At 39.2% G+C, this 22,249-nt stretch overlaps 1 protein-coding gene across 1 annotated transcript; it reads right to left on the reverse strand.

Annotated features, from left to right (window-relative positions):
* Positions 1 to 1,809: 1,809 nt before the first annotated feature.
* LOC131724794 (uncharacterized) lies at positions 1,810 to 6,904 on the reverse strand. The gene is made up of 3 exons (XM_059017557.1): positions 6,773 to 6,904; positions 4,943 to 4,980; positions 1,810 to 4,347 (listed from the first exon to the last, which is right to left on the reverse strand). Exons 2-3 carry the CDS (start codon positions 4,943 to 4,945, stop codon positions 3,400 to 3,402), a joined length of 951 nt encoding a protein of 316 aa, XP_058873540.1. The 5' UTR covers positions 4,946 to 4,980; positions 6,773 to 6,904; the 3' UTR covers positions 1,810 to 3,399.
* Positions 6,905 to 22,249: the final 15,345 nt, after the last annotated feature.

The raw sequence follows: 22,249 nt of genomic DNA on the forward strand, positions 1-22,249 counted from the left end.
GTCAGATGAGAGAGGACTTTCTTTACCTCAGTCAGATGAGAGAGGACTTTCTTTACCTCAGTCAGATAAGAGAGGACTTTCTTTACCTCAGTCAGATCAGAGATGATTTTCTTTACCTCAGTCAGATCAGAGATGATTTTCTTTACCTCAGAAAAAGCCCGCCGTTGGCGCTCTCGAGCTCTCGAGCTCTGAAGAGCCGAGCGCGAGCTGGTGCTGAGCGCGAGCTGCAGTCGGAGAAGGTAAACACGGGCGTTCAGCTCAATATTATTATTCGGCAGATCCACGCCTGCCTTGACCGGCAACTTTCTTTATTTAGTTTTGATTAACACAGATTCTCCTCTCGTTTGTTTAAGTACAGCTACGGCCAAACGTTTTCCGTCACCCTTCAGAATTAAATAATGTTGCTTCATAAAGTCGAATGAAACCTGCTGAATAATGTTACCTTAAGATATTGAATTACATTCCGCTTTGTAGTTTTACATATACTTAAAAACGTAAAAAAAAAAAAAATGATGACAAATGTGATATTTCGAAATCTAACATTAAATACTGTACTACTACTGTAGTGCCGGTGTAGTGTTAGAAAGTGGTACAGGTACCAAAATATGACCCGTGTAATGTCAGAAAGTAGTACTTTTTATCAGATTTTACTACATGTGCAATCAATTGCGATCTGACGGGCGTTTCGCTAATGTGAAAAGGAGGTAGACTGTTCACTTTCTAATGAGTGTTTTGCAGCTGTGCAGAAGTGTTACATGCTTATCGAACCCTTTCAGGATTAAGTATTTTTCAGTGGGATGCTCCCCCAGGACCAGGCATTTTCTGGCTGTATTTGACTCTCTTCCTATAAAAATTCACTACAATTTTTTACAGTATCATCTTGGAAATGGTGTCCTTTTTTCCAGAACACTCTGGGGAACATTATACTTCAGAAGCCATACACTTTTCGCCTTTTTTCTCCCCCAACACAATATTTAGAGGGTTGTTTTTAATGTCAAGTATTTTTTATTACATATTCTGCTTAGAGATACATGGATAAAAACATGTTATTTTATGACCCGACCGACGTTACAATAGTTACTGAAACCTTTGTTGAAAAATATTGATGTTTGAGCAAATTACAAGACATTGTTTCACCTGAGTGATTACGATGACATCATACACGTTTATTCTGAAGGAATTTAAAAGCAATAATGGACACTACTCTCGATTATTTTCTCAAAATAAATATTTATGAATAAAATAATAGTTATTCATTCCATTATTATCAGTAGAAAGAAAAATATACCTGATAACTTTCATGAAATTTTCCAACATGATTCACAAAAACTGTTGGAAAAAGTTGATAAATGTAATTCTCTGTGGGAGTTTAAATATTGTTAGATCTTCTTTGCACACCGTACAGTAGCCACGTTTTATTTCTATCCCGAGATTAGTTTAAATCGAAGTTATAGAGCCATAAAGTTTGTAGTAAAAAAAAAAAACACACAAAACAAATGCTAAGTTCATTTTACGGTTTTTTTTTTTGCAGTTAAACTGGAAACAGACAATCAATGTCTCTAAAAAGAAAAAACAATTCACGACAAGCAAGACAAAATGAGAAATCCAACGCCAAGTTACAGAAGAAAAAAAGAGTTACAGACCCAATATATTGCATAGGAGAAATATTCACACACTATTTCCTTAATGGTGGAAAAATATGATAATTATGTTGGGTGGATTGTGGTATTAACAATTATTTATTTGTGAGAGAGAGATAGATAGATAGATTGATTGATGCACTGAAAAAAATAAAGACAATGACACCTATTATTCTGAATATATCACATCAAGCTCTTTATTAAACATCTTTCATTCCATTACTGCATAGTTATATATCAAGCGATTCTAGCAAATCTATTGTCAGACAGATTATATTAGTCACCTATGTTACGGTAATGCATGCCCTGAGCTGATAAGCAGAGTGTCGTTGTCAGTATCAGTTGCTGCCCATTTCCTCAGCACCGATGACCTGGCTGCCCCTCCTTGGAGCCATTCTTTCTGTTGCATCAACGAGTTCTTTGATAAACTTCTGCTGCCAGTTAGAAACGCAGCGATAGTGTTCTAGTTCCTCTCGCGACAATCACTTCCTAGAACTTACAATGCATCTGCAGCTGCTCCTGATAACATCTGCTTTCACAAAGAGCAAACTCATACACCATGCACAGAGTCCACTGTCTACATGAACTCTTTCATACCCCTCACAGTACAGACACTCCCTGTATGCAGCCCGGTTCGTGTACATCGTTCCATTCATCTGTTCCTACATTCCCCTCCTTTTGATGCTAATTGGCCATAGTAAATGAAGCGTCTCACATATGCATGCATTACCTTTACACAATCCATCCTCTCTCAACGGATCTCTCTCTTTTGCGCTACGATTAGATAATATTCAGAAATGAATTTGAGAGTAAATGTATATGCTAAGCGCTAATGTCAATTTCTAGCACAGGTTTCTTTGCTTTAATGAACTCACAGTTAAATCTACTCTAGCTTCTCGCTCTTAATAACCATAACATCCCTATAGCAGCGTTTAATGAAGCATAGAAGATAGCAAAACATAATCATAATAAAGAAGGTAATCCCCACTCCCACACCCACACCCACACCCACACATGCAGCTGTAACAAGCAAATAAGGATTTGTGTACAGCAAATTCAGCTGTCTTGTTCTGTTTGGATTCTATTTTAATTTGCAAGAAGATGTTAGGTCGTGCATTTCTTTTGACATGACAAGTGTGATGAATCAAGACAAGTGACATTTCTAATTTTTTTGGTTATATTCAAAACAGGAAATTGCAACAATATGACCTTGTAAGGCATAATCAAAGTAAGCAATACCTTACAAGTTCATGAAGCGTCTCATTACGGTGTATTGAAATAGTATTGACAATGCTTACACATCATTACAATGTTATTGTGCACAGTTCCAGTGTACTTAATGTGGACATTTTCTGCATGATATAACCCTAACTGTAATCCTTACATATATCTCAACATTATTATTATTTATTTCTTAGCAGACGCTCTTATCCAGGGCGACTTACAATTGTTACAAGACATCACATTATTTTTACATACAATTATCCATTTATACAGTTGGGTTTTTACTGGAGCAATCTAGGTAAAGTACCTTGCTCAAGGGTACAGCAGCAGTGTCCCCCCCACCTGGGATTGAACCCACGACCCTCCGGTCAAGAGACCAGAGCACTAACCACTACTCCACACTGCTGCCCTATGATATGAAGTCCATTGCCACTCTGCACAATAACATTGTAATGATGTGTAAGCATTGTCAATACTGTTTCAATACACTGTAATCAGAGACACTTCATCTAAAGCGTTACCCGACGCACAGCTCCTAATTCTTCGTCAGTTGTTCTTCGTCGACTTCGATCATCACGTTTTCGTACAGCACCCCCTTCCAGGTGCCTTCTTCTTTCAGGATCTCCACTCGCCCATCGCTCTTGACCTTCTTGACCGTCGCTGTGAAGGGAATCTCCGCGTCATCGTCCTTGTGGGCGATGAGCTTGGCGGTGATCTTGGTGTGGGGCGGGACGGTGACTTCTGTGCTTCTGCTCTGGGAGATGGTTTTCTCTTTAGTAGACTCCTTGCCATACTCCCCATTGTAACTCACTGTGGCTTCAACACTCGCAAATAGAACATCTGCAGATACAGTGGAGGAGAAGCCCCAGGCGTGCTTCCAGCTGGTGGTTTCAGTGACTTTGGTTTCCCAGGTTAAGCTGAAGGTGTGTTGTTGCTTCACACTGGTGCGGTTAACATAGACATCGCAGCTCACCACTGATGGCTTATCAATGAGGTCTGGTACCTTGCCAAAGTCTACCTTGACTATCTGGAAGGTAGGGCTGATGATGTCTCCGATGGTCGTGCTGAACCTGCAGCACTCATCCGGGCCCTCCTTTGCAGCCTCGATGTTCTGATTCTCTCGATAGATTCTGCTGATAAACCTTCCGTTGTCAGCTTGGAGGACGACTTTGCCGTCTTCGGTGAAGATGCTGAACTCGCAGTATTTGTCAGGGTTTGTCTTGGCCGCCTCAATGTGCTGGATTCCTGATCTGTCAATTCGGCTGAGGTACACGCCTCTACGGTCCCTCAGCAAGATCTTCCCATTTGGGGCTTTGGAAACCAGGAACCTGCACCAGGCATCTTTGGTGCTCTTGGCTGCCTCAATGTTGTAGATATTAGATCGCTCGATGCAGCTCCAGAACATGTTGTTGTCAGCCTTGAAAGCAACTCCCTCCTCTGCACCGATGTAACTTTCCAGAGGCCCCAAGCTGTTTACCAGCGGCTGAAAAAAAGGGGGGGGGGGCAGCTCTGAGTCAATTTCTATTTTTCTACTACTAATCGTAAAAAATATATAGAGTAATCTACTGGGATTTTAAAAAATAAACCGCAGCAAGGTAGGACTGTCAATCAAGTTCATTCTTATAGAGGATGTGGAATTAAATATGTTAACAAGGGAACATTATTCAGCAGCTTTCATTGGACTCTATGAAGCTGAGGGAGTGCAATTCAATATGTTAACAAGGGAACATTATTCAGCAGCTTTCACTGGACTATATGAAGCTGAGGGAGTTCATTCTATGTAGAGAGGGTTGAATTCAATATTTTAACAAGGGAACATTATTCAGCAGCTTTAATTGGACTCTATGAAGCTGAGGGAGTTCATTCTATATAGAGGGTGATGATGCAAATCCTTTGGCCATACCTGTTCCTCTCTTCTACACAAGGTCAGATGTACTTTATCAATCCCCTGTTCCTTTGTGTCTGCAGTTGGTTGAGTTTGAAAACATCCTCCCACACCTGCTTCTCTTACAGCTGTGTGGAGCCACAGTACTCTCAAGTGTGCTCCCAATATACATTCAGCAAAAACAACAACTTACCATCTTGAAATCTGTTTCCAATTTCGTATTGCTGCTACCTGCAAAACAGGAAGTCAGCGAGAGGGATTATTGACTGAATTGAAAGATCTGTGAGGTTTGCTAGTCTGAGAGCCAACATTCTCCACCTTGGATGTCCAGTGGTTAAAGACAGGGGCTTGTTACCAGGAGGTTCCAGGTTCAATCCGAGCCACTGACTCACTGTGTGTGTGTGTGTGTGTGTGTGTGTGTGACCCTGAGCAAGTCACTCAACCTCCTTGTGCTCCGTCCTTCGGAGGAGACATAAAAGAAACAAGGTCCTATTGGAAGTGACTCTGCAGCAGCAGCTGTTGATGATGCAGAGTTCAACCCCTTAGTCTCTGTAAGTCGCTTTGGAGAAAAGTGTCTGCTAAATGACTCTAATAATAATAATAATAATAATAATAATAATAATAATAATAATAATAATACACCCACCTGAAACACACACATTCTGGCTATTTTTGTGCTTTCTTGCAAAGTGAGAATCGGGACAGAAAACAAGAACCTGTCAATTGAACCCAGTCAGTACCAAATTCATTTTTCATTGAAAAAAAAAAAAAAATCAGAACACAAGCTGTATTGTTGTACTCTGATCAATTCTAAATGAATATGCTACGATTCTGAAAGCGTTCCATCTTTAAGAAGTGTAACACGACACTGTGTTCAACACATACATTCCCCGCGTCCTAATTTGAAGGGAGTAGCGTTAGACGCGTTTCTGTAATCGAAGCAGTGAAATGCAGCTTTATCATCAAGATTATATTGAGGCCGCGTCATAAACGCTTCTGAAGGGCTGTATTTGCAGTTACATTTAGACTTCACTTTTGAGGTTAACAGAATTAGAGTAAGTTCATATGTCACCGTGTGACTAAATCGTTGTCTTTCTCCTTTGATATTGGAGGACTTTTGAGAGAATTTTATTTCAGTTAATCTTGGTTTTAACCGCATATTTAATTGATACAATTATTGCATCCATCTCATTTGTATTATTATTATTTAATTAATTTATTTATTTATAATGCAGCATTTGCTGTTATATTGTTTGAACCAACTGCTAAATCGCTATACAGTTTATTACTTGCCTTACTGCATTTACAATTATCAGTTTCCTTTACTTGTAAACAGTTTTTCACTGTTTAAATAATTTAAAATTTTCTTAACTTGAAATTGCCTAAATAAAACAAAATATTCACTGAGTAATGGATAGATCCTCCGTAATTGTAAATAATGTCGTTTAAAATAAATGTGGTTATTGAAATAAAACAAAGCTACAATGTTAACGGGTCTGCAGTCGGTAGCTATCCAACAGCACTGGTTGTAGTATTGTACGTCGCTCGATTCGTGGCTTTGCAGCGATCCTGAATTTCTAATGCTCTGTCGAAACTGACGGGTTTCATTGGCTGTTGTATTGCTGTTTTCTGTAGTAGAAAAAAACTACTAGAGTGTATTTTGAGAAGTGAGAGCGTGTTTAGCAGCATGCAGGAGGTACAGCAGACTAGATGCGCTTCTGTGATACAGCCCTAGTAAGTATACACCGTGCTGAGAGACACTTCCTGTGTTACTGACTTCACATAGGAATGCAATTCACAATTCTCTGAGAATCAAGCCCAGTATTCTTCAATTAAGATTATTGCAGACCCTGTATCTAAGGAGACTTACAGGTGTTACAGGGCAGTACAGGGTTACAATGCAAGCTTCATATTTAATGACATAGCAGTAGTGCAAGGCTAGTGCCTCAGCTGAGGATCCAGTAACATGCAATGCAATTTACAATAGTCTGAGAATCAAGACCAGTATGCTTCAATGGCTTACCTGAATGCTGTCGCTGTGTGCTGTTGCTGTGTGCTGATGGTGCAGGTCTGAGCTGTTCTGCCCTGTCAGGGCGCTGTTTATATACAGAACACAGGGTAAATGGACCCCAATGATTCAGCAATGGTAGTCTGAGTCATATCAGATTCGTTCTGTTTAAATTACACACTGGAAAGATAACGATTCCAGCGAAGTTTCCCTGCCATGTACTGACACCAGGAAAGTAGGTTCATCCTTTACGACCACAAGCTGTTGAAGATCCGATTCTGGGGGTATAGTGGGTGTCCATCTGTTCGTCTTCGCCCTCCCGAGTCAGCGCAGGGGTGGTAGCGGTGAGCCGAGCTTGAAAACAAAAACAAAACAATTGGGCATATCAAATTGGGAGAAAATAATAATAAAAAAAGAATTAGCAACTAAGTCCAAAGTCAATGTTTTATTGTCCGATAATAAATAGTTAAACAAAACAAGGTTGTAAAAAAAAGAGATTAGTTTACTCAGAACTTTCAAATGTTCTTTTTAAATAACACCATGGGGAAGTTAGCGATTCCAGCGAATTTTCCCTGCCATGTGATCTTCCTGGATGTAAGAATATCAGTTTTAATGAATAATCCAATGGGTTAGGCTAGTGTAGAAGGAGTCTACAGTGAAACGATCTAGGAAGCGCGACGCTGTCTGAAAGCGCGCCTCATGCAAACAGAGATTTATTAGAAAGCAGGTGATATTTTTTAAAAAAATGCTACCATTCTAAAAGTTTTCAATCTTTAAGAAGTGTAAAATGGCAGGTGTAATTATAAAAAGACTTTGAACTTTGTGGAAACCCCACTAAACCCATCTAGTTAAATAATAACTTTGCAACAAACAACCTTTGACAAAGTGCCAACCGTGCTATTCCCAGAATTAGAATGGTTTACTCATTCAACCACAGCAATGAAATAACATTAGGTCAGAAAGGTGGCTTAATGGAGCATAAAGAAATGCTGGGTTCGTAAATAGAACACACTGTGTATTCTCTGAATGCACAAATATTAAATGTAAAGAATTTCCTTGCTTGTTAAGAATACTTCAGCAAATGGAACAGCAAGAGATAGACTAGTGACAAATTAACACTGAAACAGGAATCCACATATATATAAAATTGACAAACGTTTTAATTTGAAATTTGTAGTGTTTAAAGGGTTAAAAACTAAAAGCGATGCTCTTTTAAAAGATGCCTTGTTAAGAATACGGTCTATGTGTTCAATGACCTAGACAGCATTCAGAACTGGGCAGACACATGGCAAAATACATTTAATAGAGAAAAGTGTAAAGTACTGCTCGCAGGTAATAAAAATGTGCATTATAATATATATATATATATATATATATATATATATATATATATATATATATATATATATATATATATATATATATATATATGTTTACGACTGTAAGTTGCCCTGGATAAGGGCGTCTGCTAAGAAATAAATAATACAGATACTGAAATTGAAGGAATCTATGAACAAAACCTAGGAGTTTGTTGACTCAGAAACGTCTTCATCTAGACAATGTGGGGAAGCTATAAAAAAGGCCAACAAGATGCTTGGATGTATTGTGAGAAGTGTTGAATTTAAATCAAGGGAAGTAATGTTAAAACTTTACAATGCATTAGTAAGACCTCACCAAGAATATTGTGTTCAGTTCTGGTCACCTCGTTACAAAGCTCTAGAAAGAGTGCAAAGAAGAGCAACCAGAATTATCCCGGGTTTAAAAGGCATGTTGTAAGCAGACAGGCTAAAATAATTGCATCTATTCAGTCTTGAACAAAGAAGACTATGCGGTGATCTGATTCAAACATTCAAAATCCTAAAAGGTATAGACAATGTCAACCCAGGGGACTTTTTCGACCTGAAAAAAAAAACAAGGACTAGGGGTCACAAATGGAGATTAGATAAAGGGGCATTCAGAACAGAAAATAGGGGGCACTTTTTTACACAAAGAATTGCGAGGGTCTGGAACCAACTCCCCAGTAATGTTGTTGAAGCTGACACCCTGGGATCCTTCAAGAAGCTGTTTGAGGAGATTCTGGGATCAATAAGCTACTAACAACCAAACGAGCAAGATGGGCTGAATGGCCTCCTCTCGTTTGTAAACTTTCTTATGTTCTTATGTAAGTATCGTCTAGTTCTTGTGTGTGCAGTCTTATAAAGGGTGTGTTGTCCCTTTCAGTTGAGACATTTTGAAAAGGCGCCTCACAGCTTTCCTTGCACCTTCCAGTGCCTCGCTCATAATCTGGAAACAGGCGCTTTAAATAGACTCCCTAATAACAGGCTTGATTGAGAATTTACAAAATATAACCCCTTAATACCTGTTCTGGGATTCAAAAACATTCCTGCAAGGTCATGTGGTCACTAACAACCAATCAGAGCACTTAGTTTGCCCATGATATTGTATCATCGTCTTGTGTGGTTTCAATCTTTCAATAGCCACAAGTTTTTCAACACTGTTTTTCAGGGCTTTGTGAAAACGCTTCCTGCCCCAACAGAACATACATTCCAGTGAGAGATATAAAAACTTGGACTGACGCTCGTAGCTACTGCAGAGAGAAGTACACAGACCTGGTGACTGTGCGCAGCCTGGAAGAACAACAGCAGATACTGAATGTTGCAAAGTATGACGAGTTCTGGATCGGGCTGTATCGGGACAGTGATAACTGGCAGTGGTCCACTGGAGATGCGGTCAGCTACACTAAGTGGATGGCTGGTATTGACACACTCTTCTGTGCTACAGCCGATGCAACAGGCAGCTGGGACAAGTCATCCTGCCGTGATCAGAAACCTTTCATGTGCTACAACGGTAAAGTGCGATTTCATTTCTGTGATGACAGCAAGGGCAAATCTGAATGAGCATAATGCATATTATTAGAAATATTTTTATTATGACATTTAAAAAAAATACTGTTATCAACTGAAAAAAAATCTAAAATGTTTCTATGTGGGTTTTATTAACAATGAAGTTTTCTAAATTGTTGTGATATCATGCTTTTCCAGTCACTGCAGGACTAGGCTGTGCGCTGCTCTTTCTCCTTTAGTAGTTACAGTAGCTAAATTAACAAGTGTCTCAGAGCAGGCTCCCTGTCCACAATTCAGCAGGAGAGACACAAGCTACCATACCCCTACAGCTCACAGCCTCGTCCTTCTTTACAGAAACCAGCCACTCCAGTGAGAGAGATCACAGTGTAGCTATCCTGCTTCTCCTCTCCTCCACAGCTCACAGCCTCTTTCATCTTTACAGAAACCAGCAACATCACTGAGAGATACACCCTGATTAGCACACTGAAAACCTGGCCTGACGCTCAGCAGTACTGTAGACAACACCACACCGACCTGGTCAGTATAAAGAGTGCCAGTGAAAATGAAGACATAATGAAGAAAGCTCCGGCCAGTCCCTTCTGGATCGGCCTGTTCAATAACCTGTGGAAGTGGGCTGACGAGGAGAACTCAACATTTCAAAACTGGAACACTTTTGAACCAGGAGGTGGCTGTGCTAAATGTGTTTTAATGTATTCTCCTAACCAAGGGAAATGGGATGATTGGGAAATACGACGACTGGAAATACTTTGTTTGCTATGATGGTAAGGATCTTTGTTCATTCTGTGTTCAGTTCCAGTTTAATATACAGCATAGTAGGATACATTATTATTATTATTATTATTATTATTATTATTATTATTATTTGTTTATTTAGCAGACGCCTTTATCCAAGGCGACTTACAGAGACTAGGGTGTGTGAACTATGCATCAGCTGCAGAGTCACTTACAATTACGTTTCACCTGAAAGACGGAGCACAAGGAGGTTAAGTGACTCCCTCAGGGTCAGACAATGAGTCAGTGGCTGAGCTGGGATTTGAACAAGCCCTTTTCTTTAACCACTGGACCACACAGCCTCCATTATAGATAATGCGTGAGAAAACAAATGCGAGGATGTGAATTTAACAATGCATTATTTAAAAAAAAAAAAAATCACTATAGTAATTGTTCATTATAGATTCACTGGAAAAAAATGCTTAATGCTTTTGCTGTTGGGGGAGGGGACTTGCTTAAAGTCTCTAAAATCTTCAAGAAGGTGACATAGTTAACCCGAATCAATACTTTAAGCACAGTGCAGAAACCAGGATCGGAGGACGCAGCTGGAAATTAAGTGGAGATAGATTTAGGACAGAGGGAAGGAGACCCTTCTTCACACAGGGAGTGGAAACCTAGTCATGTTGTTGAGACAAAATCCTTGATCCTTTAAGGCCCAACGTGAATTTTGGTAACACATCTTTATGTGTCCGGTCATTTATGTGGCTGATCATTTTTCTAACTTCTGAAAGAATATTTGCATCTCAAGTGGGGTGGGGGTGGGGGTGGGCGGCTGGCTGTGTCAATGAATCTGCTGCTCATATAAACATCACATCTCTGTCAAAGGTCAGGATATTGATCAGAAATGGGAATATCCAGACCAAGTCATTTGTAGTTCTTGTGGTGTGCAGTTTTATAAAGGGTGTGTTGTTCCTTTCAGTTGAGACATTTTGAAAAGGCGTCACGCAGCTTCCCTCGCACCTTCTCTCTAAACAGGGCTGGTAATGATTTTTATATTCGCCTCGAATACCTGGCAGCTGCTTTCTCTCACACACTGGCCACAGCTGTGAGGCTTCCAGTGCCTCGCTCATAATCTGGGAACAGGCGCTTTAAATAGACTCCCTAATGACAGGCTTGATTGACAGTTTACAAAATATAACCCCTTCATACCAGATCCGGGGTTCAGAAACCTTTCACACAAGGTTCCCTGCTTCTAACAGGTGTTGTTGGAGGGTGGAGTCTATATACTGCGTCACACGCTCCTATTAGCAGTCCTACTTAGCACAGCCCTCTCAAACACACGTTCTGGGTGTGTTAGGAAAGAGTCGGCTCAGCTTGATCAGTTTCCACGTGACGGCAATCTGTGCTCGCTGATGATTCTTCCTCCGATTGGTTCAGTTACTAAAGACGCCTCTTGGGTGTAAGGTTTGTATTACTGAAAAGTACTTGTTTTTCTTACAGATTCAAATTCCACAACCACAGCACCGGAAACTACTGCGGAACAATCAACTGAAACCACAGAACAATCAACTGAAACCACAGAACGACCAACTGAAACCACAGAACGATCAGCTGAAACCACAAAACGACCAGCTGAAACCACAGAACGACCAACTGAAACCACAGAACAATCAACTGAAACCACAGAACAATCAACTGAAACCACAGAACGACCAGCTGAAACCACAAAACGACCAGCTGAAACCACAGAACGACCAACTGAAACCACAGAACGACCAACTGAAACCACAGAACAATCAACTGAAACCACAGAACGACCAGCTGAAACCACAGAACGTCCAGCTGAAACCACAGAACGACCAAGTGAAACCACAGAACGACCAAGTGAAACCACAGAACGACCAAGTGAAACCACAGAACGACCAACTGAAACCACAGAACGAGCAACTGAAACCCAGACCTCTCCAGGACAAGGTATCATGTCTATATACCTTTCTGTAACTTCATGGGTCCCATTTTGATAAAAGCAAAGAAAATGTATGTAATAATTTACATACCGCAAAAAAAGCGTGTGTAATGAATGAATTCTCATCTCAGGCGACTGAATTCAGTGGAAAGGTAAGGGCTGTTCTCTCCAACGTACTCTTCATCAGAATTGGGCAACCTGAGTCACATCCCCAGTAGCATTACACTTAGAAATCTGTTGTCTTGTGCAGAAATACATACAGTGAATATGATTCTTAACATACACTGCCTGACCTTACTGGTAACATACTTTAAATATGTAAGCAGCTAAGTTTGAATTTTTGATTCTTCTGGCACCTGCAGTCAGGAACGGCGAAGGAATCCTGTTTTCGAAATCGATCAAACCAGAAGGCAAGCCGTAGATATTGCACAGTTAGAAAGAAGGCCTTCAGGGACTTCTCAAGCAGTCTCTTTACATGCAGCGTTCTTTTTGTAATAACGTGACTCCTAATCTCTTTAATGCTGTCACACGGCTTCCACTTATTTGAAGACTTCGGTCTCTCTGCATCTTTTAACTTGGTGGGTCTTGCATACAAAGAATGCCAGAGACCGCACGTCGATTAGACATAGTCCTGAGAGATTTAGAAGAGAAGTGACATTTTAAAAAAGGACCAAGTTGATGTAGAAGTGAAGGCATGATTGGGGAAGAACCTGGCCCTGAGTTTCAAAGATAAATCCAATCCTGACCTGATTTCACTTTGATTTATTTACAGAATCAAGTCCCGCAGCCAAAGCTCCAGGAACTACAAAACCATCGACTGCAACCCAGACCTCTCCTAAACCAGGTATGCTGTTGTGTTGAAATCCGACCAGAACATTTCACAGGTACAAGCCAGCCACGTTAGAGTAAGAGTATGAGCTGGATAAAGATGTGATGTCAGTTCAGTGGGATCTGGAGCTCACTGCAATGTGGGAAGTTTGCAGTAAGTGTCTGTGGTGTTTATAATCAGAGTGAATGGTTCTGTCTGTATAGAGTCACAGTAGCCTGTCTGCACCCTTTCTAACTCATGCTGTGTCAATTGCTCTGTTTCTCCGCACAGGAAAACGCAGGCAGGTGGTGAGGATTGAGATAAATGCAGCAGCGGGATTGGACCCTGAAGACCCAAAGATCACAGATGCCATTTTAGCTCAGGTAGTGTACATTGGGGCTTCCACAGTGCTGTTTGGTGTCTCTGTGTGTCTCTTCACTTTGACAGTTCCCACACGCTCTCTGGACAGGAGCTCCTTAAAGAGGAGTTATTATCTTGAGAAAAAATTGAAATACGAGATAGCACGTACTTTACCATGTAACTCCAGTAGACAGATCAATGACCAAATTGTTCAAATTCCTTCAGATTGCCATCAAACAGTTTTATTTTTAATTAGCAGGCGTGCCAGGTGTCATTTTCAGCATCCTTAGACAGAACAAGGCATGGTTTTCCCAGCACTGAAATGCGTGCAGCTCTCCTGAGATGAGCTTTACTGGGTTTGTAATGAAGGACTGAGAGCCTGGCTGCTCTGAATGGCCTCATGTGGTTCCCAGCTCTCCTCCTGTTCCTGTGTTCTTGTAACATGGAGTCTGGTGCTCGTTTCAGCTTCAAGAGCGCTTACCAAAAGGCATGACGCTGCGCTGGAGAAAGAAAGACGGGAAGATTTTCCACAAGCAAGAAGAGGAGGAGAAGGAGAAGGAGACGGAGACGTGCTCCAAACCCTGAGATAGCACAGCCTGGCCAGCACCCCAGATTCACTGACCTGCTTTTAGATTATTAACCTTGCTTTTAAAGGGATATTTTACATCTGCATTGTCTGAGTGATTCATTTCTTATAGCTGTTTAATATGACTTTAGTGTTCTCTACCGGTGACTATTTCAATCACTGCTCAGATGCATCCAGAACTATCAAACCTTCAACGGTGCTGAATTTAGAATGATGAATTAAACCCAAATTCAGTGACAAGATTTGATTAAGTCTTTCTCGGTGTCTTCAAAATATGAAAAATGCGTCATGGCATTAGACATGACAGATGCACACCCCCTAGTGGTCATTTCAAACAACTTCAGCATTAATTCATTCATCTTTCAAGAGTCTTATCCTGAGCAGCAGCAGCCTCTGTGGTTGAAAAGGGACATCAGTTCAGTAAGCCTGGTAAAGAACGATCCAAGTAGAAATAGCAAAAAAGGATTATACAGAACACTCGTAATAGGATATAAATCTCTTTAAATATTATTATTAGTACTATTTTTTTAATCATATACAATTATTTTAGTTTGAAGGTCTAGTGTGGTCAGGCTGATCTCAGTGCATGTTTCGGGAGATGGATTATTGTTAAGAATTTTTATTTCACATTTTAATCCAAGGGTGTCATGTTGTGTCGTGCATCTCTTATTTAGAGGTGTTGCCTCTCGCAGTTTGAGGGGCAACAGTCTTAGGAAACATTCGATTGGTGTGTTTTAATCAGGCAATAGAACCCGAAGGAGAGGGCTTTATCGTGGGGTAAGCCCCGCCTCGTGGCGTGAAAAGTCCAGAGCAGAAAGCGAGGGCGACTCACACATAACGAGAAGGGAAACGTTTAATAGAACGACAATTATTTTAAACGGTACATTTAAACAGCATCTTAGAGAGGTTTACAAGACATGGCTATTGTGGAATACAATATAATGAGAACGCAAACACCATACACCATATATCATATAGCAGGTTAATGGGGTAGAAATATACTTACATTATTTATTAAATTAATGTCAACCAAGTAATCTCATTATTATTATTATTATTATTACCATAAATTAACACAAATAAACAATGATTAATAATAATAATAATAATAATAATAATAATAATAATAATAATAATAATAATAATAATAATAATAATAATAATAATAAATTGTTTATTTGTGTTCATTTATGTTTTTTGGACCTGCTCTTAGTTGTATTCAGTTATTAGTGCTTTATTATAGAAATTAATAAAATAAGGGAAATGTTTAATAGAACAACAATTATTTAAAATGGTAAGTTTCCATCACATGTTGGAGAGGTTTACAAGACATATAGTTTAAAAGGCAAAACTTTCCAAGGAAATTCTGTCTGTTTGTATTTCTCTACGCAAAATGTAGAGGAACACTTCTGGTAATGGGGTAGAAATATACCTGTATGACGTCTTGTATTTATTAAATTAATGGGCTACAAATTATTAGTAATATTTTTTTTCATGTTTTTTGGACCTGCTGTTAGTTATATTATGTTATTCGTGGTTTATTATAAAAACAATAAATAAGTTTGATCAGAAAACTTGTTTCTGTGCGTTTTTCCCCACATGTTTTTTTTTTCTTAATGATCCAGTTAGAATCAGAATATTGAATCGAAAGTGATAAAGGCTCGTCCTTCTGATTGCACAATACTTTTTCAATTCAGCATTGTACTCCGGATACTTTAGTCTATTTATCTGGTTGAATAGTGATTACCTGAGCTATATATATATATATGAAATACAATATAATGAGAGCACAAAAACATCATACAGCAGGTTAATAGGGTAGAAATATACTTGCATTATTTATTAAATTAATGTCCACCAAGTAATCTCATTATTATTATTATTATAAGCAGGTTTATATATATATATATATATATATATATATATATATATATATATATATATATATATATATATAGCATCTGTATTTCTTATAAGCAGGTTTTAACTGTGTGAATGAAATCACAGCACAGGCAGGGCTTGAAGTTCACTTTTTAAGGCGATAGTGAGGGTTCGCTACCTGCCTGGAAAGTAGGTAGCAACATGGTCTCATTCAGTCGTGCTTTATTCAACTAATTATAAACAACAATAATGACCTACTCTTTTAAATGGGCTAAGTATCCCAAACGATCACATAGTATATTTAAATCATAAAGTATTTATTGAAACCACCTTGTGCTCAACTAGGTAAAGCTCTCTGTCTGTGATTTTGCCATGTATTCATTTGTATATATGCTGTAAATAATGTATAGGCCTATATTTAAATTTCCCTTTACTTTAAGAGTCTTGTAAACGGCACATATAATCTATACCATATCACACATGAGCACCAATCTTCTATGATCAACTGTGGTATAAGGAAAACAGATTCTATAATTGCAAATTGTGGCGAAATGTAAAAAAAAATGCCCACACACAAAACCCCAGAAGAATGTGCCCGTGACCATAAGGATTTCATTGCGGAACACAGCAAAGGAAAGAAGGGACAACTTAAGTGTGTAAGTACTGTCGAGTTACCACTGTACATATCGTGACAGAAAAAAAACACCCACGCATTTTAGAAAGTAACCGCGAAAGACAAAAAGCGAAAGCCAAGGAAAATAAAACCAAAAAAAAAACCAGCAGATTTGCATATAACTAGAAAATAGAAAAGCACCGAAGAATAAAATTAATAAAAACATAAAAACAGAAGCCCTATTTATATTGTTAATGAATTACACAATGTTTGTTCTTAGCAGACAGCGCCATCTAGTGAATTTGAATACAAACACATATTATATAACCAAGCCTGTCATTATCAAATCATTGTGTATGCAAGTCATACATTTGACATATTAAATATAAAAAACTCTTTTAACAAAGAAGACAAGTGAATTAACCTATAAGTGTTTCTAAATTTAATTCTCTTGTGGTGCCAACAACTAAAACTCAGTAGGTCAACTCTGCACGACCATAAGACCTCTATGTTTTTATTAGAAAACGATTCAGTCCCGTCAGCCAATCAGCTTCCAGTTCTAGCGGACTCATAATAGACGGTATATGCCCGTTGGAACGTCTCAGCACCAACTGGGAAGCAAATTCAAAATCAATCCGCGCAAGTTCACATCTATTGGACAGTAAATACCAAGCAAATAAACAATTGGTCCAAATTAACGTATTATCCACCAAAACCAGCCAATCAATATCGACGACAGCGACCAATCCTGTACCTGCAACTGCGGCGAGCCAATCACAGCCTGTCATTGAGACTGGCGCGCAGACGCAGCTTCTTTCAACAGCAACAAAGCGAGACGCGGTCAGTTCAGTAATACCGCTCCATTCATATATAGATTCAGGAGAGAAAGGATTTGTCTGAAGGTAGAAACATGGTGAGTTAGGACGCGTTTTAAAGTGATTTTTAATGAGAGATTGTATTGGTAGTTCAGACTCCATCGTACACGGACTGTTCAGTTATTGCTCCGTTCATTCTTTAGGCAATGTCCGGAATTATAAATAGGGGTTTAAAACCCTAACATACACAATTAAAATCGATTTACTAAATAAAAAGTCATTGTGTTTTTCTCATTTTATGTATTTCATGCGTGTTCTTTATTTAAAAAAAAAATCTTAGAGCGTCTTTACTCAGCGGAAAGGTACCCGAAGAATCAGTACAAGTTCTCAAGGTAAATCTAGGGTTTAAGGTGTTTATTTTAAAGAAAACAATGATAAAAAAAATCGTTTTCTAATTGCGATAGCTCCCTCTCGATGATGGCTCTACCGTGTGATACTAGTTGACCTTGACTTTCGTTTGCGCCCTCGCTTCGGCTCGTCATCGACGGGCACTATCGCTTAATTATTAAATATATATTTTTTTTAAAGCGAAAAAAAAGAAATGACTTACCTCAGTCAGATGAGAGAGAGGACTTTCTTTACCTCAGTCAGATGAGAGAGGACTTTCTTTACCTCAGTCAGATGAGAGAGGACTTTCTTTACCTCAGGCAGATCAGAAATGGCTTTCTTTACCTCAGTCAGCTCAGAGATGGCTTTCTTTACCTCAGTCAGATCAGAGAGGACTTTCTTTACCTCAGTCAGATCAGAGAGGACTTTATTTACCTCAGTCAGATCAGAGAGGACTTTTTTTACCTCAGAAAAAACCCGCCGTTGGCGCTCTCGAGCTCTGAGTCTGAAGAGCCGAGCGCGAGCTGGTGCTGAGCTCGAGCTGCAGTCGGAGAAGGTAAACACGGGCGTTCAGCTCAATATTATTATTCGGCAGATCCACGCCTGCCTTGACCGGTAACTTTCTTTATTTAGTTTTGATTAACACAGATTCTCCTCTCGTTTGTTTAAGTACAGCTACGGCCAAACGTTTTCCGTCACCCTTCAGAATTAAATAATGTTGCTTCATAAAGTCGAATGAAACCTGCTGAATAATGTTACCTTAAGATATTGAATTACATTCCGCTTTGTAGTTTTACATATACTTAAAAACGTAAAAAAAAAAAAAATGATGACAAATGTGATATTTCGAAATCTAACATTAAATACTGTACTACTACTGTAGTGCCGGTGTAGTGTTAGAAAGTGGTACAGGTACCAAAATATGACCCGTGTAATGTCAGAAAGTAGTACTTTTTATCAGATTTTACTACATGTGCAATCAATTGCGATCTGACGGGCGTTTCGCTAATGTGAAAAGGAGGTAGACTGTTCACTTTCTAATGAGTGTTTTGCAGCTGTGCAGAAGTGTTACATGCTTATCGAACCCTTTCAGGATTAAGTATTTTTCAGTGGGATGCTCCCCCAGGACCAGGCATTTTCTGGCTGTATTTGACTCTCTTCCTATAAAAATTCACTACAATTTTTTACAGTATCATCTTGGAAATGGTGTCCTTTTTTCCAGAACACTCTGGGGAACATTATACTTCAGAAGCCATACACTTTTCGCCTTTTTTCTCCCCCAACACAATATTTAGAGGGTTGTTTTTAATGTCAAGTATTTTTTATTACATATTCTGCTTAGAGATACATGGATAAAAACATGTTATTTTATGACCCGACCGACGTTACAATAGTTACTGAAACCTTTGTTGAAAAATATTGATGTTTGAGCAAATTACAAGACATTGTTTCACCTGAGTGATTACGATGACATCATACACGTTTATTCTGAAGGAATTTAAAAGCAATAATGGACACTACTCTCGATTATTTTCTCAAAATAAATATTTATGAATAAAATAATAGTTATTCATTCCATTATTATCAGTAGAAAGAAAAATATACCTGATAACTTTCATGAAATTTTCCAACATGATTCACAAAAACTGTTGGAAAAAGTTGATAAATGTAATTCTCTGTGGGAGTTTAAATATTGTTAGATCTTCTTTGCACACCGTACAGTCGCCACGTTTTATTTCTATCACGAGATTAGTTTAAATCGAAGTTATAGAGCCATAAAGCTTGTAGTAAAAAAAAAAAACACACACACAAAACAAATGCTAAGTTCATTTTACAGGTTTTTTTGCAGTTAAACTGGAAACAATCACTGTCTCTAAAAAGAGAAAAACAATTCACGACAAGCAAGACAAAATGAGAAATCCACCGCCAAGTTACAGAAGAAAAAAAGTTACAGACCCAATATATTGCATAGGAGAAATATTCACACACTATTTCCTTAATGGTGGAAAAATATGGTGGAGGGGTGGAGGCATTTATTTTGACATGACAAGTGTGATGAATCAGGGCAATCAGGTTACTTAGTAAATACCTGTGTGCTTACACATCATTAGTGTTATTATGCATAGTTACAATGGACTTCATGTGGTAATGTTTTTACACCATATAAACCTAACCCTAACTAATCCTAACTCTAACCCCCCTAAACCTTAACACAGTTGTGTACTAACTTATCCATCCATCCATTATCTGTAACCGATGTACTAACTTATATCATGCAAAAAGACTTCCCCTCCACGGTCAGCTGTGGACTAGCCTGGACTCGAACTCGCGACGTCCAGACTATAGAGCGCATCCTGCACTCCACGCGGAGCGCCTTTACCGGATGCGCCACTCGCGAGCCCCCGCACCAGCATTATTATTTAAACGGTCAAGGAGACCAAAAGGACCAGTGGCTCTGGCGCTAGTGACTTGAAGATTAAAAAGGTGTCAGGTTTCCACTCTGCGCATCTGGAAACCCTAATTACATGGACAGTGCGAGAAACTAAAGCTCTCATAGAAATTTGGTCAGAAAACCAAAATCCAAGCCGAACAGCTAGGACAAAACTTACAAAAATAGTCAAATGTAAATCAAATAGTTTTTTTTTTCAATTAAGTGTTGTTGTAACTGTTAGTATTTAAAGTTCAAAATTAACATAGTTACTTTCACCTCTGCCCAGCACACTTTGCATAGCCCTGCTGCTAGCCCTGCTTCAACCTGGCTGCTAGGGAATCATTCAAATCTCTATGCATCAGTAAACTGGCCCAAACAAATCAGATGTTTTCAATGCTGCTAAAGTGAAGAATTTAACACCTTCATTGCCGGGTCTTTAAGCAAATACAGCGGAAGCAATTCAATGATTAAGTTTAGTCTTTGACTAATGGAGGGAGACCAGCAGAGTGTCTCTCAATTCAAAGAGTTCACAGACTTAATCTTAGTGCTGAGCTGCTCAACATCTCTATGAAATATATTACAAACCCGGTGGATTCGATTCCAGCTGTCCTTTATGCAAGGTGAAAAATATGGAATTCAGTTTAATGAAATCAAATAGATAAGACCATCACATTATACACACTATTATTTACATACAATTACCCATTTATACAGTTGGGTTTTTACTGGAGCAATCTAGGTAAAGTTCCTTGCTCAAGGGTACAGCACCAGTGTCCCCCCACCTGGGATTGAACCCACGACCCTCCGGTCAAGAGTCCAGAGCCCCTAACCACGACTCCACACTGCTGCACCTACTACTGGTATGGCAGCCTCTGCTGAGAATTTCCTACAATGGTTAGAATTTGATTGAATTGGTAGTTTTATATTTGCAAAATACTTGGCGAATCACATCCATAAAACCTATTTTGCTCCAAAAAATATTGGCGACCTGTTGCAATATACGAAGTAAGTATTGTTAGTGGAAAAGTATTTTTTTTTCATACGCATATTAAAAGGCTCGCAAATATGTATGGCTACCTTTCTCCTGTGGGTCTGTTTTTGCTGCTTAATTCAGTTCGACTTTACCTTCTTTCACCACAAGATGGCACCGTCTATTTTTAACAGGCTGGGAACGGACCAGAGAGACAGCTAACCTTATTGTCCGGTAAGTTACGATACAAATCTGCATTTGTTTTTTTTTTAAAAAAAATCCAATCCAATTAAGTCTTGCAGCCTTTTAAAGGTGCGATATCTGCAAAGAATATCTTTAGTTTGTGGGTAGAGAGCTCAGGTAGACAGGCTAAAAGAACTGAATCTATTCAGTCTTGAACAAAGAAGACTACGCGGCGATTAGATTCAAGCATTCAAAATCCTAAAAGGTATAAACAATGTCGACCCAGGGGACGACTTTGACCTGAAAAAAGAAACAAGGACCAGGGGTCACAAATGGAGATTAGATAAAGGGGCATTCAGAACAGAAAATAGGAGGCACTTTTTTACACAGAGAATTGTGAGGGTCTGGAACCAACTCCCCAGTAATGTTGTTGAAGCTGACACCCTGGGATCCTTCAAGAAGATGCTTGATGAGATTCTGGGATCAATAAGCTACTAACAACCAAACGAGCAAGATGGACTGAATGGCCTCTGTTTTGTGAACTTTCTTATGTTACAAACACAGGCGGCAGTTTGGAATTTGAGTTAAACCCAATATATTATAACGATCTCGGTTAACGCAGGCAGGCGCATCACACAGGCAGAGGGCGGGCTCGAACCCGGGACCTTTAGCGCCGATACCGCTGTACAAAAGAATCGGGTCCTTTTGCAAGGAGCGTATATCGTGCTTATGTCTTCGTGTGTGATTACATCACCTACCCCCGTGCACGCTACAATATGTCATTTGAGTTAGATCTAATATCAGATTCTGGGGTTGTAAGAATATCGGGTTTATAATCAATATTATAGGCGGCTGCCTCAGATTTCTTACAGAATATATATGGGTTACTTTGCGATGTCTCTGCGCGGTGCTGGTCT

Source organism: Acipenser ruthenus, chromosome 57 (assembly GCF_902713425.1).
Source record: "Acipenser ruthenus chromosome 57, fAciRut3.2 maternal haplotype, whole genome shotgun sequence".
Lineage (NCBI taxonomy): Eukaryota > Metazoa > Chordata > Actinopteri > Acipenseriformes > Acipenseridae > Acipenser > Acipenser ruthenus.